Source organism: Ranitomeya imitator, chromosome 4, assembly GCF_032444005.1.
Source record: "Ranitomeya imitator isolate aRanImi1 chromosome 4, aRanImi1.pri, whole genome shotgun sequence".
Taxonomy (NCBI): Eukaryota; Metazoa; Chordata; class Amphibia; order Anura; family Dendrobatidae; genus Ranitomeya; species Ranitomeya imitator.
The window spans coordinates 321,674,109-321,699,400 of record NC_091285.1 but is presented as its reverse complement, the minus strand read 5'-3'; the positions used below and the strand labels follow the sequence as shown (position 1 = coordinate 321,699,400).

Here is a 25,292-nt window from a genome sequence, read left to right as displayed (position 1 = left end):
CATACAAAAAATGACAACAATACTGAAAAAATAAAATAATAAAAATTATATGATATATATATATATATATATATATGTGTAAAATATTGTATATTAAAATATATGAATATAGCAGTGCCTGTGGCAATCTGATGGCCCTATAATATAAGTTAAGTGTCCATATAGTATTACAAGCAGCCCTATAAATTTAAATCATCTGTGCTGTTGAAAAGCAAAAAAAGGGGGGAGGAGGGGAAGGAGGAGTATGTGTAGGAATATACTTCTGTGCAATGCAAATACAATGTATAATAAGGTAGTGCACAACCTAAGTGATAAAAAATCAGTGGAATAAAAAGGGGGCCGATATACAGACTATATAGAAGGACACTTACTTTGTATAAATAATATATGAGGGACCACCAGCAGCTCTCCAGGGCACCCCGACGCGCGTTTTGGACGCTCTGTTCCTTCGTCAGGGGGTTGTATGGTATATTATTACATTACAAATAAAATATTATATAACTACATTCTTTCTTGTGATTGCCCTGTGGTTTTCTTCTATGTGGTGAGCATGACTCTTTCCAATTAACGTAGTGTTTCACTACACCACTGACACACTGGGTGTTCTCAGGGTATACATTTATATGGGTTACCGTATATACTCGAGTATAAGCCGAGATTTTCAGCCCAAATTTTAGGGCTGAAAGTGCCCCCCTCGGCTTATACTCGAGTCACGGTAGCGGTGGGGTCGGCAGGTGAGGGGCTGAGGGCGCTGGGGTATACTTACCTAGTCCCAGCGATCCTCGCGCTGTCCCTGCCGTCCCACGGGCTTCGGCGCTGCAGCTTCTTCCTCTCTTCAGCGGTCACGTGGGACCGCTCATTACAGAAATGAATAAGCGGCTCCACCTCCCATAGGGGCGGAGCCGCTTATTCATTTCTCTAATCAGCGGTGCCGGTGACCGCTGATAGAGAAAGAAGCTGCAGCGCCGAAGACAGGAGGGGACAGCGCGAGGATCGCCAGGACTAGGTGAGTATGTTATATTCACCTGTCCTCGTTCCAGCCGCCGAGCGCCGATCCATCTTCCCGGCCGGCGCCTCCATCTTCCCGGCGTCTGCGCTCTCTGACTGATCAGGCAGAGGGCGCGATGACGCATATAGTGTGCGCGGCGCCCTCTGCCTGATCAGTCAGAGCAGAGACGCCGGGAAGATGGAGGCGCCGGAACGAGACGCTGGGAGCTGCAATCAAGGGAGGTGAGTATGTGTTTTTTTTTTTTATTGCAGCAGTAGCAGCGGCAGCACAGATTAATGTGGAGCATCTATGGGGCACAGTGAACGGTGCAGGGCACCGTATATGGAGCACATCTATGGGGCACAGTGAACGGTGCAGAGCACCGTATAAGGCACAGCTAGGGGGCACAATGAACGGTGCAGAGCACCGTATAAGGCACAGCTAGGGGGCACAATGAACGGTGCAGAGCACCGTATAAGGCACAGCTAGGGGGCACAATGAACGGTGCAGAGCACCGTATAAGGCACAGCTAGGGGGCACAATGAACGGTGCAGAGCACTGTATATGGCACAGCTAGGGGGCACAGTGAACGGTGCAGAGCACCGTATAAGGCACAGCTAGGGGGCACAATGAACGGTGCAGAGCACCGTATAAGGCACAGCTAGGGGGCACAATGAACGGTGCAGAGCACCGTATAAGGCACAGCTAGGGGGCACAATGAACGGTGCAGAGCACTGTATATGGCACAGCTAGGGGGCACAGTGAACGGTGCAGAGCACCGTATATGGCACAGCTATGGGGCACAGTGAACGGTGCAGAGCACCGTATATGGCACAGCTATGGGGCACAGTGAACGGTGCAGAGCACTGTATATGGCACAGCTAGGGGGCACAGTGAACGGTGCAGAGCACTATATGGGGCACAGCTATGGGGAAATATGAATGGTGTAGAGCACTATATGGCACAGCTATGGGGAAATAATGATCTATTTTTATTTTTGAAATTCACCGGTAAATGCTGCATTTCCACCCTAGGCTTATACTCGAGTCAATAAGTTTTCCCAGTTTTTTGTGGCAAAATTAGGGGGGTCGGCTTATACTCGGGTCGGCTTATACTCGAGTATATACGGTACTAACTATTTTATCTATTTTTTATTTTTATATGTAAATCATTTTTTACCCTGCTGACATTAGTGTGTTTCATTAACAGAAGTTTATAATGCAGAGTCATAAAAATAAAACAAAAATTTTTTCCCACAAAAATTATTTTTCAGCCCCCAGTTTTGTATTTTCCCTAGGGTAACAGGAGAAATTGGACCCCAAAAGTTGTTGTCCAATTTGTCCTGAGTACGCTGATACCCCATATGTGGGGGGGGGAACCACCGTTTGGGTGCATGGGAGGTCTCGGAAGGGAAGGAGCATCATTTGGAATGCAGACTTAGATGGATTGGTCTGCAGGCGTCACATTGCGTTTGCAGAGCCCCTAATGTACCTAAACAGTAGAAACCCCCCACAAGTGACACTATTTTGGAAAGTAGACCCCCTAAGGAACTCATCTTGATGTGTTGTGAGAGCTTTGAACCCCCAAGTATTTCACTACAGTTTATAACGCAGAGCCGTGCAAATAAAAAATATTTTTTTTTCCACAAAAATTATTTTTTAACCCCCAGTTTTGTATTTTCCCAAGGGTAACAGGAGAAATTGGACCCCAACAGTTGTTGTCCTATTTGTCCTGAGTACGCTGATACCCCATATGTTCGGGTAAACCCCTGTTTGGGCACACGGGAGAGCTCGGAAGGGAAGGAGCACTGTTTTACTTTTTCAACGCAGAATTGGCTGGAATTGAGATCGGACGCCATATCGTGTTTGGAGAGCCCCTGATGTGCCGAAACAGTGGAAACCCCCCAATTATAACTGAAACCCTAATCTAAACACACCCCTAACCCTAATTCCAACGGTAACCCTAACCACACCTCTAACCCTGACACACCACTAACCCTAATCCCAACCCTATTCCAAACTGTAAATGTAATCTAAACCCTAACCCTAACTTTAGCCCCAACCCTAACTGTAGACCCAACCCTAACCCTAGCCCTAACCCTAGCCCTAACCCTAGCCCTAACCCTAGCCCTAACCCTAGCCCTAACCCTAGCCCTAGCCCTAGCCCTAGCCCTAATCCTAGCCCTAGCCCTAATGGGAAAATAGAAATAAATACATTTTTTTTTTATTTTTCCCTAACTAAGGGGGTGATGAAGGGGGGTTTGATTTACTTTTATAGCAAGTTTTTTAGCGGATTTTTATGATTGGCAGCCGTCACACACTGAAAGACGCTTTTTATTGCAAAAAATATTTTTTGCAATACCACATTTTGAGAGCTATAATTTTTCCATATTTTGGTCCACAGAGTCATGTGAGGTCTTGTTTTTTGCGGGACGAGTTTACGTTTTTATTGAAAACATTTTCGGGCACGTGATATTTTTTGATCGCTTTTTATTCCGATTTTTGTGAGGAAGAATGACCAAAAACCAGCTATTCATGAATTTCTATTGGGGGAGGCGTTTATACCGTTCCGCGTTTGGTAAAATTGATGAATCAGTTTTATTCTTCGGGTCAGTACGATTACAGCGATACCTCATTTATATCATTTTTTTATGTTTTGGCGCATTTATACGATAAAAACTATTATACAGAAAAAATAATTATTTTTGCATCGCTTTATTCTCAGGACTATAACTTTTTTATTTTTTTGCTGATGATGCTGTATGGCGGCTCGTTTTTTGTGGGACAAGATGACGTTTTCAGCGGTACCATGGTTATTTATATCTGTCTTTTTGATCGCGTGCTATTCCCCTTTTTGTTTGGCGGTATGATAATAAAGCGTTGTTTTTTGCCTCGTTTTTTTTTTTTTCTTACGGTGTTTACTGAAGGGGTTAACTAGTGGGACAGTTTTATAGGTCGGGTCGTTACGGACGCGGCGATACTAAATATGTGCACTTTTATTGGGTTTTTTTTTTATTTAGATGAATAAATGTATTTATGGGAATATTTTTTTTTCATTATTTTGGAATATTTTTTTTAATTTTTTTTTACACATTTAGAAATTTTTTTTTAAACTTTGTCCCAGGGGGGGACATCACAGATCGGTGATCTGACAGTTTGCACAGCACTCTGTCAGATCACCGATCTGATAGGAGTGCAGGCTGCTTCACAGTGCCTGCTCTGAGCAGGCTCTGTGAAGCCACCTCCCTCCCTGCAGGACCCGGATCCGCGGCCATCTTGGATCCGGGGCTCGAGCAGGCAGGGAGGGAGGTAAGACCCCCGCAGCAACGCGATCACATCGCGTTGCTGCGGGGGGCTCAGGGAAGCCCGCAGGGAGCCCCCTCCCTGCGCGGTGCTTCCCTGCACCGCCGGCACATCGCGATCATGTTTGATCGCGGTGTGCCAGGGGTTAATGTGCGGGGGGCGGTCCGTGACCGCTCCTGGCACATAGTGCCGGATGTCAGCTGCGATAAGCAGCTGACACCCGGCCGCGATCGGCGGCGCTCCCCCCGTGAGCGCTGCCGATTGCTATGACGTACTATCCCGTCCAGGGTCAGATAAGCCCAGGGCACCTCGACGGGATAGTACGTCTAAGGTCACAGTGGGGTTAATGCAGCATAGTATGTTTTGAAACGGTACCCTTTAAACACTGTTTATTGTTACTATTACCATAACCTTGGTGGCGTTAAAACAGGTTTTTTTTTTTTAAAAAAAGAGAAAGACAATAAAAATGTTTTTCAACCAAAAAAAGTTTATTTCTTTACTTTACAAATTTTCATAATTTTGGATGGAGATAGTAGCGGAGGGGCTGACAGGTTGGACCACGTCGAGAGTGGGAGACAGCACATCACGGACATCACGGGGAGGAACAGAAGTAGAATGGGTGGTGAAAACATGAGTTTGGGCAGAGAGTTAAGGTGCAGATGTGGTGTGTGTGAGGTAGGAAGGTGTGGGTGGGATCGGGAACGGAGAATTTAAAGTGGAAGAATGGAAAGGGGAAGGTAAAAACTGGGAAAGACTAAGGGGGGAAGGAACGAATGACGAAGAAGTAGAATGGGCGGGAGGAGGACGGACAGGAGGAGGACGCACAGAAGGATAGACGGTGGCTTGAGAGGGGAAAGGTGTTGAAACATGAAGGGTAGGTGGAGGGGCTTGGGACATCGCCTGCGCTAGAGCAGTGTGGCAGCCTTGCATCACATGCATCTGCAGGTCAGGAGTTAGATTTTCCATGTGCCTGAGGACCGACTGAAAAAAACAGTGTCTTGGTGACTGGTTTGTATCTGATTGCATCCTATCCAGACGACTGCTGAGTTCAAGTATGCTTTTGTTAAGCATATTGTACCCAGCAGACGTTTGCTCACTCAAAAGCTTGATGGCACTGTGGAAGGATGCATTCAGCTGCAAAAAGTCAGGCGCATAGCTCCTCTCCTGACCTCTCTGGCGCTGCCGTCCTGACCACAAAGGTGGTCTAGATGTTGCGGCAGTGGCAGAGGGGTGGGGTAAAGGGAACTCTAACTCATCACCTGCAGCTTCAAGTGACGAAGTCCGCCCTGCTGCTCCAGCGCTGGTGGATGAGGCTGAGGGATCAAACGAAAGGGAAGGTGCAGAAACAGAGGGGTCGACGTGGTCCCCGGTGGCGGACTCTTGAGGGATCGCTCCAGAGGGCTGCAACTCTGATGCAGGCTCCCGAGTGCTGCAGAAAGTGCTGTTAAAGAAGAAAAAAAAATTAGTATCTTTATATTACAATTGCCCTTGCTGCAAATAAAATTGAAGGTTACACATTTTTACAGTTTGACTGAAAATATGTGGTGTTGAATATTTACCTTCTGCTCAGCAGCGTCGACCGGAGGAACGACGGGGCTCTGGCATATTTGTATCTGCTCCTGCGTCCTCTAGATCCACTCGGGGCCTGCATCTCCTTATTAAACTCCCTCTTGAACCGATCCCTGAGTGACCGCCACCGCACAATAATCCTGTTACCTGGAAAGAGAAAGCAAAAATTGGTTACTATACACCACATTAAATCATGCTAACATAAGGTTATGAAGTGTGAATACTTACGCGCTAGATCCTGGGCCCCAGCATCGAGTTCCTCCCAGTTATCCATAACAGCACTGCACACTTCCTCCCATAGCTGTCGGGTGATTAACTGGTCAGCATGGCGGCGGTCCGACATGTTCCACAGCGGCTCCCGACTTTGTACCGCTTGGATGAGGGTGTCCACATCGATGCCCTCCTCTTCGTCATCTTGTTCGGGAGCACGCTGTGAAGCCTAACAAAAAGATAATAAAAAGGGAAAGATTACACCACATGAATTTTACAGTTTACTAAAAACCAAAACAAAAAGGAACTTACTCTTCGGCGACCGCCGCGTTTATCATTCCGACGACTATGGGAGGTGCTTTGAGGAACTCTACGTCGAGCCCCGGATTGTGAAGACTAATAAAAAATAAATAAATTAATATTGTTCTTGGATAGAGGCATATGTATTGTGTGTGCTGTGAGGTGCTGAATGTTTGTTTTGGGTGTAGTGTGTTGTATGTGAGGATCGATCTGTGCAAAACTTACACTATGCGCTCCCGCTCCTTGTATTTCTCCACCCTGTCCGTCTCCTTCTGTAAGCCCCTCTGCTTCATATTCCTGTGAATACAGAATAAACACATAAAGGGTTAAAATACAATTACCATAGTTGTACCCAAAAAAAAAATTTATTACGAAAAAAAAATAGACACCTCAGTTTGCTGCTGATGTGATGGGGGGCTCTCAGAAGAAGACATGGTCTTTCAATAATCTTGGGTTGGTCGGTCCCTTGCGTCCCTCTTGGTCCCTAGAATCTGTAAGTATAAAGAGAGTTCTAAGCTACTATACAAAAGGATAGATTCAGCTGTAGGGACTTTACACTTACATCTTTTTAAAAAACTTGGGGGCTTGCTTCTATGGTATTGTAGTCGGTCCTTGCGTCCCTCTTGGTCCCTAGGATCTGTAAGTATAAAGAGAGTTCTAAGCTACTATACAAAAGGATAGATGCAGCTTTAGGGAAGGATAGATTGATAGATGCAGCTGGGACTTTACATCTTTTTCCCAAACTTCGGGAGCCTGCCTGTGTACGTTTTGGTCAGTACCTACTACAGTACCTACAGTACCAACTTACTTTTAGATTTCCCCCACCACAAAAGAAAAAAAAAAATTATTAACCGTCATACTTGATATGCTAGATATGCTTGATGCACAAGCTGCCAAACCCTCTACCTCCTGTTTCCCCACAAACCCCCCCCCCCAAAAAAAAAAACCCTTTAAAGCAACACCAAAACTACTTACCGTAACTTGATATGCGCAATGTGCATGTTGGTAAAACCCACCTAAACAAAGTTTAACCTTATAAAAAATGTTCCTCATTCAAAATTAAAATACCAATTCCAAAAATTGTTATTTATGATTAACCTACAGTTTGTATTTTCTAAAACCAGATAACATTTTCTATAGCAAAGATTTGCATTACGCATTTGTATATATTACCTTTACTGCATGTATACCCAATATTACATTTATCTTGAAAAGAGACTACTGACAGTTTTGTGAAATTTTTATTACTATATTTTTTTAAAATTGACTTTTTTTAGGGTACAGTAGGAGCTACACTGCTCTTTATTTGAAATACAAGTACATTATGGAAAACAACAATAATGCAGAACACATCACACATCATTTATACACACACAAAACACATGTTACAGCACAGCTATTCAAAATACCAGCATAGTATGAAAAAAATATAAACAGGGCAGGCAGGCAGGCGCACGCGCGCACACGCACACGCGCACACACGCACGCACACACGCACGCTGGATGGCAGTACTCACATGGCTGTCTCAGGCAGGGTCTGGCTGGCAGGGCCTCTCTGGTTGGCAGGGCCTCGCTGGCTGGCAGGGCCTGGCTGGCAAGGTCTTGCTGGCAGGGTCTCTCTGGCTGGCTGGCAGGGCCTCTCTGGCTGGCTGGCAGGGCCTGGCTGGCAAGGTCTTGCTGGCAAGGTCTCTCTGGCTGGCTGGCAGGGTCTCTCTGGCAGGGCCTGGATGGCAAGGTCTTGCTGGCAGGGTCTCTCTGGCTGGCTGGCAGGGTCTCTCTGGCTGGCTGGCAGGGCCTCTCTGGCTGGCTGGCAGGGCCTGGCTGTAAAGGTCTTGCTGGCAGGGTCTGGCAGGGTCTCTCTGGCTGGCAGGGCCTCTCTGGCTGGCTGGCAGGGCCTGGCTGGCAAGGTCTTGCTGGCAGGGTCTGGCTGGGTCTCTCTTGCATGGAAGGGTCTCTCTTGCTGGCTGGTACATTTGGGAATGACCTGTCCTCTTTATATAGTTTTTGGGTTGTCTGGGCAAAGTATCCACTTTTTGGAGCATGCTCAATTAAAAAAGCGGATTGGGGCGACGGATCCGCCAAAAAGCGGATCGCGACGGATCCGTCGCCCATAGGCGCCCATTCTAAAAAGTGGTGGACGCGATGGATCTGCCGCGGTCCGCCTTTTCGGCGACAACAAAAAACGTTACAAAGTCCGTCAATGTCTAGACAACGTCCGCCCAATATCGACGGATCCGTCGCATGGCGGATGGAACGGACGACCATCCGCCACAATCCGTCGCTAATGCAAGTCAATGGGAAAATAGCGGATCCGCCCAAAAAAAATGGTGGATCCGCTATTTGACGAAAATGGCGGTTTTTGACTGACGCCGAAAGACTGAAGTGTGAAAGAGGCCTTAAAGCTGGTTTCAGACTTTCATTCCTGTGCACTGCGGATGGTAGGGTACTTCCTCGTTGCTTCCTCGGTGAAGCTCCACCCACTGCCGGCTGCGCCCAACGGTTCCCTGCATACCTATCTTTAACATTGGGTGCGCAGGGACATGTGTTGTATGCGAATGTGTCCACATGCGGTGACTTGAAGTGTGCGGCGCCCGCACGGAAACACAACATTTTGCGTTTCCGTGCGCACACCTCAAATCGCCGCACGTGGACACATCCGCATACAACACATGTCCTTGCGCACCCAATGTTAAAGATAGGTACGCAGGACGCAGCCGGCAGTAGGCGGAGCCAGGGTGGAGCTTCACCGAGGAAGCAAGGAGGAAGTACCCTACCATCCGCAGCGCACAGGAACGCAAGTCTGAAACCAGCCTAACTGATGGTTCTTTTACCTGACGTCACAGAGCATGGAGGCTCTGAATCAAGCATGAGGAAGCACCACTGGGTGAGGAATAGAGCTGAGGTGACAGAGGCTTCAAATCTGCAGCCTTATTTGCATATCAATTCAAATGCTGATTTCTCATTAATGGAGAATATTTGAGCATAAGCATAAAAGGGACTCTGTCAACAGGATTTTCTATCTCATCTGAGAGCAGCATGATGTAGATAAAGGGAAGCTGAATCCAGCCATGTATCACTTAAATCACTTGGTGCAGCCGTTCTCACACAATTAGCGTTTTTACACTTAGCAATTAAACAGAGCTGAGGGGTCTTCACCTGCCCACACAAGGCTCTGTATATACAATGTCCATAGACAGTAAGGTGCCTATCGCAGGAGTGGGCATGTCGAGCCTTTGACTTTTGTGACAAAGCAGTGATAATCTCCTGGTCCTAAAACAATCATTGCAAGCAAGCAGGACAGAGATTGATAAGAGACACATCATTGAAATCTGTGTTTTAAACTCTACAGCATGCTGTCTTTAGATTACATAGCAAAAACCTGCTGATAGATTCCCTTTTAACTATTTTGATGATGATTAGCAAATCCTTTGTTGGCAAACTTTTCTATCTCCCAGATAATTCCTTGAACTTGGAATGATTGTGTGAATTAGTGAAGTATTTTAATTTAGTGCTCTATTTTGCAGAGACAATGGGGTTGGATTGTTTAATATTTGAAAAGTGTGTTTTTGCCATTTAAAGCATACTATCCCCCTATCTTAAGGTTTCACAGCTAGAACATACGTGGATCTACACTAGTGGAGCAATGAGTATTAATAACAAAGACAACATTGCACTTTGTATTGCTCCAAAGCAAAAAGCTTGTGATGCGCATGAAAATATATTGGTTTTAGCTTGTTTCTTAGAAAAGACCACTAGCTGAGTTCTTAACCTTTCATTTGCAAAAGTTGTCATAGATAACCTTTTAAGAAAAGCTAGTTGTAAGCCTTATTAAACAGCTGAGCCTTCCTTATGACTGCTCCTGAAATGGTGATTCTTCTAGGTCACAATCCTAATGCTTCATCTATTGACCATTAGACAAATCAAATATTTTATAGTTCTGGTCTAGAAAAAGAATGGTAATATTATACGAAGACAGCATAGACGAATGACTGCAAATGTAATTTCCTTAGAACATTCTTGAGGTCTTAATTTGGGGATTTGTGCAGCACAAATTAATTAGCCAAGTGTCTGCTCTTCTACTCCCTAGAGAAGAGTGCACCGTCCAAAATCCACATACAGTAATTATTTTTCTCTTCTAAGCGCTAGGGACTGGTACTAGATGAGATCTGGATATCTGACATTGAAAAACCCCCGTGCATTAGCCTGCATACTCTCATTCACACTCTGCAGCCTCTGAGGCGGTAGGGTTCAGGTCAGGAGACCCAAGCTGGTCCGTGCACGGAATGCAAAAGGTGTAAATCCAGCCCAAGTCTGTACAGTTGGTATGCTGAGAGACCATTTACAATACACTTGTGACCTTAAACGGAGCGTTAAACCAAATAATCAGAAATGCTGTAAAAAAGAACAAATGGTTACCATAAAATAGTAATAGCTTTTCTTGAGGTTCTAAAATGATTCATCCACTTGGCCAGAACTTTTCTGAACAGTGTTCGGAACTGTGAATTTCTAATACAGCGATTACTAGTATATTGAGTTCAGCAGGGAACAGTATATAGCATGTGCTCCCTCTAGAGGCAACTAGGGGAATCCAGTACATTGTATTTAGCTCTGAGTAAGCAGAGAAAGAAAACAGAGCTCCAACCACTATTACAAAAATCCACTGGCACATAATTTCGGACCTATTTAGATTAACAAAAAGACAGTTATAGGGTCTTTTTATTTAAGTAGTGAAAAAAATCCAAAGTTTGTTAAAAAATAATAAATACCGTAATAATAATAATAAAAAAGTAGATAACTTAATATACGATAAGTAGCCATTTACCAAGATCTGTAGAGTCTCTATTTTTTGGGATCTGGCTTATTTTTGTGTGGCCCAGCTGATGTTTTTATTAATTCAATGTTGGGGTAGATATGATCTTTTGATCACCTGTCATTGCATTTTAATGACATGTTGCGGCCACCTATAAAAGTATTTTTTTCTACATGTTCTTGTTATGCTGTTTACTTATTGGATTAATTATTTTTATATTTTCATAGATCTGGCGATTCTGAATGCAGCTGTGCCAAATATGTGTATTTTTTATTTTTTTTAATTTAGTTTGAATGGGGCAAAATAGGAGTGATTTGAACATTTATATGTTTTTAATATTTTTATAAACATTTTTTCTCATTTTTACTTGATTCAGTAGTCTCCTTAGGAGACTTGAATCTGCAATGCTCTGATTGCCTGTGCTACACATAGCAGGGCTCCAGAAATGATCATCTGCTTTGAGTCCCGGCCACAAGGCGTCGATCATAGCAGGGTCATCAATGACAACCACAGGGGTCTCTTGCAGGGGAGCCCAGGTTGTCATGTCAACCCATCGTCGCCCCACGATCATGTGATGGGGCGCCGAGTAAGCGAGAGTTAAATGCTGCTGTCAGAGATTGACAGTGGCATTTAACTAGTTAACAACCGTGGGTGGATCAATATTCCATCCGCGGCTGTTAGGGGCACATGACAGCTGATAAAATCAGCTGTCCTGTGCCAGAAAAGATGAGGCTGGAGCCCACATGGACTGCAGGGACACAACCTATGACTTACCTATACATCATGGGTTGTGAAGGGGTTAACAATGTAATCCTACTGCATATAGGATTACCGTATGTTCAGTAGATCAGCGTGTTCATGTTATGATTTGACGTATGTGCTGGGAAAACTTGACACAAATGCAGAGAATAGATCCATGCTAATGTATTCATATTGATCTTGCTTTATTGTATGGAACATGTTTATGGAACATATCGCTCTATACCCAGGAATACATAAAATAAACTATACCATGCAGTATGTTTTTTTTTTTATTTTGCACAACGTATACCATGGTATGCATAAGCCTATAGCTGAAACATAATGTAAACAGAGGTTTATGTACATTACATACCGGTATTTGTATTAATAAAGTGACTTTAAAATTTGAAGTGGTTGTGGCACGAACAAAAGTATATTTTAATCAATAGATATGTATTTTAATCAATAGATATTGGAGTAATAATAATTTCTACAATTGGATGTTTTAGAAAAATGTTCCTGTGCAGAGATACTTACACAGTACACAGCAGGAGCACATTTATAAGATTATCTCAGCACAGGAACATTTTATTTTTAAAACACATCCAATCTCAGAGTTAATTTTTATTCCAAGATCTGTTGATTAAAATATACATTTGTTTGTGGCACAACCCCTTTAAGGATGTAAGGACACAAGTTAATACATTTAGGCATTTAGGACACACAGCTTTTAAGGTAGCTAGTTTACATGGGTAAAGGGCTTCTGACTTTAACAAATTGTTTTTTTGTTTTATAGATGGGGAACTCAAGGGGATTTTACAACCACACACCCTCGGCCAATTGTTAAAGTGAAACTCTTTACAGAAAGCACTGGTGTTTTGGCTTTGGAAGATAAGGAACTTGGTAAAGTAAGTTTCACCCTTTCTCTTGTGGCATTATGGCACAGCAGTCATTGGTCACGTTTGGTTTACTTAGTACTATTTTACAGACATGTGTGGGTTCTTGTCCCTGGGAGGATTTATCTCTTCCATACATAAATTGTAAACTGGACAAAACTCTTTACAACTAAATTGCTTCAAGTAAAACCGATCAGACACATTAGATGACTGTCAGCTGAAAGATGCTTCGGATGATCTTTCAGCCAAAATCTATCTCAGCCAACCCTTTGACAAACTGAAGCTCTCCTGTGTTCTCTATGATAAAGCCATCAGCTGACATCTCTTCAAGAGAACAATGTAATTATCAGTTCAAAATCGGACATGCCCGATCGACATCTTCCCAGCGATCTGATGGCCAGCGCCCAGTACACATTAGACTACTGAACCCATCGATATCAGTGGATTCAGCCAACATTAGTCTAATGTTTACGAGGGCCTTAATTCATTGTCACAAAAGCTGCTATTGCTTTAAGGCTGACTCTCACATCCATGATTTTCAATCCAAGTATAGGCTTTAAAGCATGGACTGACTGCGGGTCACCTAACCCGAAATTGACAACTTAATGGGCATTTACGAAGCTATGCGTTCAGGGCAGGAGATCTGTACTCAACTGCAAAACATGTGAACCCAGCTTCTGAGAAATATTTTAAGTGGAAAACCCTATTTCACTTGTCCAACAAGGATTCACAAATCGCTTGAAGCATTTCATTACACTGGAGTGTTGTCCCATTTCTTTACCTATATGACATACAGTGGGAAAAATAAGTATTTGATACACTGCCGATTTTGCATTTTTTCCCACCTACAAAGAATGGAGAGGTCTGTCATTTTTATCGTAGCTATACTTCAACCGTGAGAGACAGAATCTAGAAATAAAAAAAAAACAGAAAATCAAATTGCATGATTTTTAAATAATTAAATTGCATTTTCTTGAATTAAATAAGTATTTGATCACCTACCAACCTGCAAGAGTTCTGGCTCTTACAGACGTGTTAGTTTTTCTTTAAGTAGCCCTCCTACTCTGAACTCATTACTTGTATTAATTGCACCTGTTTGAACTCGTTACCTGTCTAAAAGACACCTGTCCACAAAATCAATCACACTCCAACCTCTCCACCATGGCCAAGACCAAAGAACAGTGTAAAGACACCAGGGACAAATTTATAGACTTGCATAAGGCTAGGATGGGCTACAGGACAATAGGCAAGCAGCTTGGTGAGAAGGCAGCAACTGTTGGCACAATTATTAAAAAATGGAAGAAAAACAAAATGACTGTCAATCTTCCTCCACCTGGAGCTCCATGCAATATCTTGACTGTTGGGGTAAGGTTGATTCTGAGAGAGGTCAGGAATCATCCCAGAACTACATGGGACGATCTGCTCAATAACCTGAAGTGAGCTGGGACCACAGTCTCAAACATTACCGTTAGTAACACACTACAACATCATGGATTAAAATACTGACAGGCACGCAAGGGCCCCCTGCTCATGCCAGCACATGTCCAGGCCCATTAGAAGTTCGCCAATGACCATCTGGATGATCTAGAGGTGGCAAGGTCATGTGGTCAGATGAGATCAAAATATAATGTTTTGGTATCAACTCCATTTGCCATATTTGGAGAAAGAAGAAGGCTGAGTTCAACCCCAAGAACATCGTCCCAACTGTGAAGCTTGGTGAGAGAAATATCATACTGTGGGAATGCTTTTCTGCAAAAGGGACAGGGCGACTGCACCATATTGAAGGGAGCATGGATGGGGTCATGTATTTAGAGATTTTGGCCAACAAACTCCTTCCCTCAGTAAGAGCATTGAAGATGGGTTGTGGCTCTATCTTCCAGCATGATAATGACCTGAAACACACAATCAGGGCAACTAAGAAGTGGCTCCGTAAAAAGAATTTCAAGGTCCTGGCGTGGCCTAGCTAGTCTCCAGACTTGAATCCAGTAGAAAATCTTTGGAGGGAGCTGAAACTCAGTGTTTATGAGCAACAGCCCTGAAACCTGAAAGATATGGAGGAGTGTGCCAAAATCCCTGCTGCAGCGTGTGCAAACTTGGTCAAGAACTACAGGATACATCTGACCTCTGTAATAGCAAACAAAGGTTTCTGCGCCAAATATTAAGTTCTGTTTTTCCAGAGCGTCCCTCCTGACAGCACCACCAGGAGGTTGTCCTTCTTATCCTTGATAGGGACAGGAAACACAGAAGAGGTTAAATAGCCCCTCCCCACCTCCACCCCTCAGTGTTTTTCCTGTCCCTATCAGGGACAGACGCAGAGGAGAGTGGCACGGCTTACCGTGCTGAAGATTCCAGGTCCGGTCGAGCAGGGCTCCCGGAGCGGCCTCATCCCTCAATCCGAGGGCTCTGAGAGGGCAGAGCGGGTCTCTGCATGGCGGCGTTGATACCGCCGGAGGTCCCTCAACGGCCGGGTGAGCTGTGCTCCCAACTCCGGTGCATCCCTCTTTAGGGGGCTCTGCACCTTCTCGCTGCACCAGCGGTGATTCCCCTGCTCGCGCCAGGAAGCGCGCCAGGTCGGGCCTGCGGTGTCATGGCGGCGCTCAGTGGGCGCCGGGTCGTCTTGGCGTGCCGCGTCATCGGGGCGCGTCGGGGACGTGCCGCGTCATCAGGACGCGTCGCGTTGTCGGCGCGCCGTGTCATCGGGGCGCGCCGCGTCCTGGCGACGCGCTGGATCACTTGCGCCGCATCTTGACAGGTGCCGCGTCAGCGCTGCAATCACCAATGACTTCCGGTGGCGTTCCGGAAACAGCTGAAGCCTCAGGAACGCCGGAAGTTGGGTCGGGCTGTATCATACAGCCGAACAGTGACCATCACCCGCAGTAATCACCGGCAGCTGAGCTCGGAAGGAGGACGAATCAGATGTTCTGAAGACAGGTGAGATACCTATTTACTGACGAACATCTGACTGCACACTGATCCCAGAGAGATGGAGGGTGTAGATCGTCCAGAGGTCCTGTCCTCAGAGCTCACCCCTGGTCATGTAAGTTATACATAGGGGGTTTATATCATATGGCAACACAAAGCTATACGTCCAGCGTCAGGCCAAAAGCGCAGGACAAGTAAATGCCCTCTGTGCTCAAATAGACTACCAGAAGGGCACAGAAAAAAAGTATGCGATAAATGCATGGCAGGACTGCTGGAAGGAGAACAGGCTTCCCTTCTAGATAATATTAAATCTATGATCAGAGAGGAAGTACAATCCACAGTCTCAGCGATGTTGCCAGTCGACCCTCCCCGTCCTAAGAGACCTAGGTGGGAACAAGATCTCAGTTCGGAAGAAGGGGAGCTTTCAGCCTACTCCGCATCCGATTCCATGGAGGGAGAACCCTCTTCAAATATTCCCTCAGAAGAAAGAAAGAGGTACCTATTTGCCTCTGAACACACGGAGACACTGCTACAGGCTGTCAGAGATACCATGAAGGTAGAAGAAGCCACAGAACCCCTTACAGTCCAAGACGAGATGTTTGGGGGGCTCAGAGCTCGTAGGAGCAGAGTGTTTCCCGTAAATCGCCATATTCAGGAAATGATCTTAGAAGAATGGAGCGATGTGGGGAAGAAATTGATAGTACCAAGGGATTTCAAATATCGTCTGCCCTTTGACCCAGAGGAGACAAAGATCTGGGAATCAGTTCCTAAGGTGGATATACCGGTAGCTAAGGTCTCAAAAAAGACCGCCATCCCTTTTGAGGACTCTTCAGGCCTTAAAGATCCGATGGACAAAAGATCTGAAGATCTCCTCAGGAAAGCTTGGAAAGCTTCGGCCGCTGTCATGAAAGCCAATATTGCAGCCACTTCTGTAGTCAGGTCAATGTCTTTATGGGTAGAGAAACTAGAGACCCAAATTAATAATAAAATTCCTAGAGACGAGATCCTAAAATCTCTTCCACTCTTAAAGATAGCAACAGACTTTATGGCCGACGCTTCGGCAGAGTCAGTACGGTTTGCTGCAAGGAACAATGCCCTGTCTAATGCAGCAAGGAGAGCTCTATGGCTCAGATCATGGTCTGGAGACACACAATCAAAAAATAAACTGTGTTCAATACCCTTCTCGGGCCTTCATGTCTTCGGTCCAGTATTGGACGAATTGCTTGAAAAAGCGGCAGACAAGAAAAAGGGTGTCCCGGAAGAGAAACCGAAAAACATACCGCCCTTTCGGAGGTCTCGATTTCATCCTAGGCAGGACTATAGAGGGAAAGGAAAAGGCGGAAGATGGAGCTACTCGAAGGGTGGTAGAGGCAAGGGTGCCTTTCAAGACCAAAAGTCAAAAACTAATAAACAATGACGCCAACTTAGTGGGTGGAAGGCTTCGGTACTTCCTACAAGGTTGGCAGAACATCACTCGAAACCCATGGATTCTAAGTCTTATAGAACATGGATACAAAATAGAGTTCAGCCGAAGACCTCCCAAAAGGTTTTGCCTAACCCAGACCCAGTCTTTATCGGTTCAACAGAGACTATTAAGGGATATTCAGGAACTTATCCAAATAAAAGCCGTCATTCCGGTACCTCATGCTCAGAGGTTCAGAGGACATTATTCGAGTCTGTTCTCCATAAAGAAACCAAACGGAGAATTTCGTACTATCATAAACTTGAAGCCCTTAAATCGGTCAGTCGTTTACAAACGATTCAAAATGGAATCCCTCAAAACGGCAATACCTCTGATCCGAGAGGGCTCAGTAATGAGCACTTTAGATCTAAAAAGTGCCTATTACCAGGTTCCCATCTCCGCCTCACACCAACAGTACCTCAGATTCGCCATAAAGGTTCAGGGCCAGATTCTACACTACCAGTTCACATGCCTGCCTTTCGGCATCTCATCAGCTCCCAGAGTTTTCACCAAACTCATGGCAGAGGTAATGGCGTTCTTGAGGGAGAAAGGAATACTCACCGTGCCCTATCTCGACGACATTCTGCTCATAGCAGACTCTCCACAACAAATGGAAAAAGACTTATCAACGACTATTTCACTCCTGGAAGAGCTAGGATGGCTTATAAACTTCGAAAAGTCAATCTTCAAACCCGAAACAAAGAAAGCCTTTCTCGGGGTAATCCTAGACTCGGTCCAGGAGCATACGTACCTCCCACTTCACAAGCAGGAGTCATTCAAAAAAGAAATTCAAAAATTTCAAAAACAAAAGCAAACATCCATAAGGAAGGCCATGCGAGTGTTGGGCTTGATGACCTCTTGCATTCCCAGCGTCCAGTGGAGCCAATATCACTCAAGACCCCTGCAGAAAGATATTCTCTCACGATGGGACGGCAGAGACGGAACCTTAGACAACAGGATTCGTCTGTCGCTACAAACGAAGAATTCACTGATATGGTGGACCATAACCAAAAATCTCGAAAAAGGAAGGCCTTGGAAAACATCGCCATGTATAACCATTACTACAGATGCAAGTCACAGTGGCTGGGGAGCCCACATAGAAGAAAGTTACTCCCAGGGGACTTGGCCGGTATCTGTGCAAAGCAGGTCCTCAAATTACAGAGAACTCAGGGCAGTCTGGGAGGCCCTAAAGGCATTCCAGGGGAAGTTAATAGACCAACACGTCTGTATTCTCTCAGACAACTCAACAACAGTGGCTTTTCTTCTGCACCAAGGAGGCCCAAAACATCATCATCTGCAAGATCTATCGGACTCGATATTCTTTTGGGCATAACAGACAGTCAAGTCGATAACGGCGGTTCACCTGAAGGGAACCCAAAACCAGGTAGCAGACTTCCTAAGCAGAGAAAAATTATGTCCCACAGAATGGTCCTTAAACGAAGAAATCTTCCTCCAGATAACCCAACGTTGGGGCTTCCCAGAGGTAGATCTATTCGCCTCAAGGAAGAACGCAAAAACAAGGAAATTCTTCTCACTAAATCCAGGAGACAGACCATCAGGAATAGATGCGCTAGCTCAAAACTGGGACATGAGATTGGCTTACGCTTTTCCTCCATTGGCCCTAATACCGAGAGTACTGAGGAAAATTCAGGAGAGCCAGACATCGGTTATCCTAATAGCCCCTTACTGGCCCAAAAGGAGCTGGTTTTCCCTACTAAAGAAGATGTCCTGGGAAGATCCAATCCATCTACCAGTCGTGCCGGACCTTTTGTCTCAAGGGCCCTTGGTCCATCAAAACCCGGGCCTGTTACAGTTGGCAGCATGGATCCTGAAAAAGAGATCCTAAGAGCAAGAGGTCTCTCAGAGCCAGTCATTGCCACCATTCAGAATAGTAGGAAACCCGTAACTTCCGCAATATACAGGAAGGTATGGAAAAAGTTCTGCTCTCAAAGTCCAGTTCCTATATCGGTCTCCCACGGTCCGGACATTCCTAAAATTCTGGATTTTCTCCAGTCGGGGTTTGATAAAGGACTGAGGCCTAATACTCTAAAGGTACAAATCTCAGCCCTCAGTTCATTCTATGACATCCAGCTAGCCTCTCATCCATGGATAGTGAGGTTCGTCAAGGCCATTCAGAGACTTAGGCCTACAATTCGTAGTACAGTGCCTCCCTGGGACCTAAACCTGGTCTTGAATGAGCTCTGTAAAGAACCATATGAGCCACTGGCTCAAGCAAACCTGAGAGCCGTAACCCTTAAAGCTATCTTCTTGGTGGCAATAACGTCAGCACGACGCATCGGTGAGATCCAATCTTTCTCCATTAAACACCCGTACTTAAAGGTCCTCGATGACTGTATCATCCTTAAATTAGATCCCGGGTTCCTTCCTAAGGTGGTTTCGGACTTCCACAGAAGTCAAGAGATTATTTTGCCTACGTTCTGCCAGAACTTCTCTAACGAAAAAGAACGTTCTCTTCACGCTTTGGACGTAAAAAGAACAATTCTACACTACCTAGAGATCACAAATAGTTGGAGAATCGACTCTAACCTCTTCGTTCAGATGAATGGGAAGAACAAAGGAAAGAAAGCATCCAAAGCTACCCTAGCAAGATGGATTAAATCTACCATCACGGCAGCCTACATCTCGGCAGGAAGAACTCCTCCAGAAGGCCTTAAAGCGCATTCATTGAGAGCAATCTCTGCCTCATGGGCAGAGAGCGCTGGGGCTTCTATGGACCAAATTTGCAAAGCTGCGACATGGTCGGGGTCAAATACCTTTTGTAGACATTACAAATTAGATGTAACTGTGAATCAACAGACTACATTTGGGAGGAAAGTCCTCCAGGCTGTAATCCCGCGCTAAAAAAATTAAGGAGTTATTTGGTACTCCTCCTGGTGGTGCTGTCAGGAGGGACGCTCTGGAAAGTAGGAATTAGTCCTACCGGTAAGTATGTTTCCAGGCGTCCATCATGACAGCACCCCTTATATACCCTCCCTTGAGTTCCTGTCTGATATGTGATATAAACATGTATAGAAGGAATTTCAATAAAATAGAGTTGCATCCATCCTGGTGTGGTACTTGAAAAATCACTGAGGGGTGGAGGTGGGGAGGGGCTACTTAACCTCTTCTGTGTTTCCTGTCCCTATCAAGGATAAGAAGGACAACCTCCTGGTGGTGCTGTCATGATGGATGCCTGGAAACATACTTACCGGTAGGACTAATTCCTACTTTCTCTTCTATCAAATACTTATTTCATGCAATAAAATGCAAATTAATTACTGTATATACTCGTGTATAAGCCGAGTTTTTCAGCACATTTGTTGTGCTGAAAATGGCCCCTCAGATTATACACTAGTTATTGTTCCAGAAAGACGGTGGGGAATCGGCGGTTCACAGAGGCTGGAGACGGCAGTTGCTGCTAAAGCCTGTGCCCGCTGCTAAAGAGAAATGAATATTCACTGCGCTAGCAACGAATATTCATTTCTCTTATAGCGTGCACAGTTACAGCCACCGGCTTCCAGCACGCAATCCTGCTTGCCTTCCCGCGCGCCATTGCTGCATCTCGTTCCGGCACCAGGTGCCTGCAGCGACATACAATTGCCTTGGTATGCTGAATCATTAAGAAGGCTGGAACAACCCCTGAAGAATCACCCCATAATATTATCCCTCCACTACAAACTTTGCAATGATCAAAATGCAGTCAGGCAGGTACTGTTCCCCTGGAATTTGTCAATCCCAGACTCATTGATCAAATTGCTAGACAGAGACCTATGATGCATACCTCCATAAAGCACGTATCCACTGCTCTGAAGACCAGTGGGGGCAAACTTACACCACTCTGTCCAATGCTTGGTATTCAACATGCAGCTGTTTGAACATGATAACCCATGCCATGAATCTCTGTGATGCCATGAATCTCTGTGGCAGTTTTTGTGCTGATGTCAATACCACATTTATTGAGTCAGAGTGATGGCGACATTTTTGCTTTATGTCGCTTAGCACTCAGTGTAACTTTCCCTTCTCTGCTACTTTGTGAATGAGTTGCTGTGGTTTCTTGTTCTACTTCTCTATAAATTCTACTCCGAGCTGATTGTGCAATTCTTAAAATGGAACAAATTTCATGAACTGATCTGTTACAATGGTGGCATCCTATTGTAGGATCTTACTCGAAGGCCGGATTCACACTAGCATAAGCATTCAATGCGATATGCTAATGACCCTCAGCTCCTGCTCTTCTGCGAGAGTGAGACGAGCGTCCTGCTACGGTGGTCCGATCCTCTCGCACGACAGGATCAAAGCACAGCTGCGGAGTAGCCTGAGAAAGTAATGTATCCATCTCTTGTGCTGCCCGTGTAGATGGGAATCGCACTGCACTCGGGTGATATCAGAATGCAGTGGGATGTGTTGCTGTGAGCCTTGTCTCGCTGCCAGTCGCAGCATGCTGTGTTTGTTCTTTCATGCGGAATCGGCACGAGAAAATAATCGCAGATCTGAGGTGCCCCATAGTAAAACACTGGGACGAGTTGTATGCGATGTTTTATCCCATAGCACTCGGCCATGTTATATGGTAGTGTGACTCCGGCCTAATAAGTACTCTACAGGCATTTGTGAAAGGCGGACTGCATGGCTAGGTGCTGGATTTTATACATCTGTGGTAATGTGCCCCAGTACTCCTGGCTATATACTAGAATACTTCAGCATTGTATGTAAGTTTAATTTTAAATTTAATTGATTTTTCTTTTTCTTGATGGCTAACAATTTCTGACTAGGTGAATATGAAATAAAAAGCAATTTATTATAGTTTATTTTACATACCTTAAGGGAAGTAATCCACGAAATAAGTACATTTTAATCAATAGATCTTGGAATAATTTACTTAATTAGATGTGTTGAAATAAAATGTTCCTCAGAAGGTCATTTGTCACTGACTTGATTTATGATTAGCTGAAAAGGTTAGACTGAGCAGAAACTCTTGCTCCTGTGATAAAACAGAAAGGAAATGTTACCTGAGAAAGTAGCAGTTGTGAGCCCTTGTTGTTCTTCCTCCTCTGGCCAGGAGCTGTGGTATGTGGCGATCATGAACTGGAGAAATTCTGCATGGTTTGACACAGCACATAACCGTACATAGCAGGGGAACACATATAAGATTATATCAGCACATTATTATTCTAAGATCTGTTGATTAAAATATACTCTGTTCATGGAACCCCTTTAATAAAATGTTCAATGTGTTGCTTTTATAATTCTAAAAAATATTACCACAAATTGGTCTGCTTTTTATCAGTCACCTGGCTGGGGGCATAAGAGGGCAGGGCATTTTCTATCCTTAACTGGGTTCGCATAGCGTTTGCATCGTGCCCTATGTAAACCTAGCCTAAAGAAAACTCTACATTTTGTTTGTGTTTGGCAAGGATACTAGAATTCATCCACATATTTCCATTATTGCAGTTTAAGGCTTTTTAAAATTATTTTATTCAGCATAACAGAAAAGTCACCATTAGCTTTTCTAGTCTGAACTTTCTATCTACCTTATTTTTTGGACTATAAGACTCATTTTTTTCCCAAAAATGTTTTTGGGAAAATGGGGGTGCTTCTTAAAGTAAGAATATACTTACAAATATTGTGGTGGTAGCTGGAGTCAGGCGATTCTGCGGCAGTCCCGGTCGGACGCTGCAGGGCGATGATCACACTCCCTTCCCAGGCTGATGTGGCAGGTTCGGCGGTGGTGCTCTGTGGTGCAGAGGGCTCCGCCGGCATTTTGTGAAAGACCGGAGGCCCCCACACATCCATTGCTGCAATGCGGTGGTCTCTGGGAAAATGGGCGCGGCGCATGCTCAGATTGCGATCTTGGCAACAAAATCTTGTCTCCCAAGATCTCGGGATGAGATCTCTTTGCTGAGATCTCAATATGCTGCGATGCGGTGGCCTCCGGGAAAATGGCTGCCGGGGGTGGCACATGCTCAGATTGAGATCTCTGGACGAGATCTTCTCTGCCAAGCTGTCAATCTGAGCATGCACCGCCCCCGGCAGCCATTTTCCCGGAGGCCATCGCATCACCGCAATGGATGTGCGGCGCTCCGGTCTTTCACAAAATGCCGGCAGAGCCCCCCACACCACAGCCGCACCAGGCTGGGATGGGATTTCCCAGAGGCTGCCGCACCAGCCTGGGATAGGAGTCATATCGCCGGACCACCGAACACCCCCTGTGACCACGTTCCACCAATGCTGCTGATCCCTCCCCCCCTGTAAGTTGAATTCAGACTGTAAGACTGACCCCCATGTGACACATTCATTTTTTTCCTTATTTACCATCTGAAAATTTGGGGTTCGTCTTATGGTCCGGTGCCTCTTATAGTCCTAAAAATGCGGTACATCTTAAAAAACAAAACCCACATATTTCACTTGTTAGAGAGCTAGCCTTTTCAGCGTCATTCTCTGTATAACTGCATTGCTTTATGTAATGTAACGCTTTCAGTCCTGTGTTTTTTTTTCTCCTTTTTCCAAAAAAACATCAAGCCAAGCCCGCATCATTCCTTGTGAAAGCCAGCATGTGAGTGGAATTCATAAGAGCCCAGGACTTCCGCTGTACATAGCACGAGCGATTGGATGATTGCAGCTTCAAGTCCCCTAAGGGAACTATTAAATCCAGTAAAAAGTGGGGAAAAAAAACGTGTTCAAATCACACCAGTTTTGCCCTATTAAAATAAAAGAATAAAAAACATACACATATTTAGTATTGCGTTCAGAATGATCAAAATATAAAATAAATTAATCCGATTGGTAAATGGCGTAATGAAAAAAAATCAAAAACACCAGAGTTTTGGCTGCCTCAACATTGTAATAAAAAGCAATAAGAGGCGATGAAAACCTCATATCTACCCCAAAATAGTGTCATTAAAATTATCAGCTAAAAAATAAGCCCTCACCCAGCCTCATGTCAAGAAAAATTAAAACATTACAGGTCTCGGAAAATGACAACAAAAGCAAATTTGTTTTTTGTTGTTACATGTTTCCAAATCTCTTTAAAACTCTTAAATAAGAAAAAATTATAGTGAACATAGTAAATGAAAAAAACAATAATGGAATTTCACTTTTTTTGCCATTTCAACACACTTGAAACTTTTTCACAGTTTTCCATTAAACTATGTGGTAGAATAAATGGTGTAGTTCAAAAGTACATCTCCTGCAAAAATCAAGCCCTCATACAGCTATATTGTTGGAAAAATAAAAAAAAAAGTTATGGCTCTTGGAAGGAGGGGGGTCAAAAATGAGAACATTTTTAAAAAGTGGTATGAAGGGGTTAAGGGAATTACTGTATACCCAAGTAATGCTTCATTCCTTATTTTGTAGAGTGTTATGTACAGATTTTTTTTACTTTCTGTAATATTTTTTAGACACTAGTGTTTTTTGAAAGAAATAATGCAAATACATGATGTCGCTAATACAGTAATAGCTGTTATACTCTATTTTTTCTTAGGTAACACTTACGCCAACTCCCAATAGTTCAAAGATGCCAGAACTGCACAAAATGACTGTACCTAAGAACAGCCAAGATACTGACCTGAACATTAAACTGGCAGTAAGGATGGACAAACCGCCACACATGAAACATAGTGGGTAAGCCCGAGCACAGTTATTTTTTTTTAGAATCTTTCTTATAGAGCTAGTGAGGGAGATTTAATTGTGTAGAGGCTCATCATTCAAATTTAATCCGCAACCAATTAAGTTACCACAGTCAATTATTTTTTTCTTTGCAGTTTCTGAAATCTTCCACATATATTTTATAAGACGCTGTTTTAAATTTAAAGAAAACAAGAATGCAGTCGTCTAATATAGCCATATTTTATTCACAGCATAGACCATATATCAGAAGTTTAGTCCTTTTTCCATCTATTGCTCTACTAGATTTCTGCCTACCTGCACCCACAACAGATGTCCTTGACAAAGACCGCTCCCGGTTGAAACGTTGCACCATATCTGTTTTTGACTTCTTGCTGGATCAAAACAAACTATTATTGTAGCAAGACCTACAGTATCATTTTCTTTTTTTGGTGCTGAGGTTCCTTTCTCAACAAGTCTGGATCACAAGTCC

At 44.3% G+C, this 25,292-nt stretch overlaps 1 protein-coding gene across 7 annotated transcripts in view; it reads left to right on the top strand.

Annotated features, from left to right (window-relative positions):
* The window catches only part of CADPS2 (calcium dependent secretion activator 2), an 854,105-nt gene that overhangs the window by 219,849 nt on the left and 608,964 nt on the right, over positions 1–25,292 (top strand). For all 7 annotated transcript variants that reach the window (XM_069764895.1, XM_069764893.1, XM_069764892.1 and 4 more), the window contains exons 7-8: positions 12,717–12,828; positions 24,678–24,817. In XM_069764895.1, coding sequence (XP_069620996.1) covers positions 12,717–12,828; positions 24,678–24,817 — 252 coding nt within the window. The remainder of the gene's footprint in view (positions 1–12,716; positions 12,829–24,677; positions 24,818–25,292) is intronic.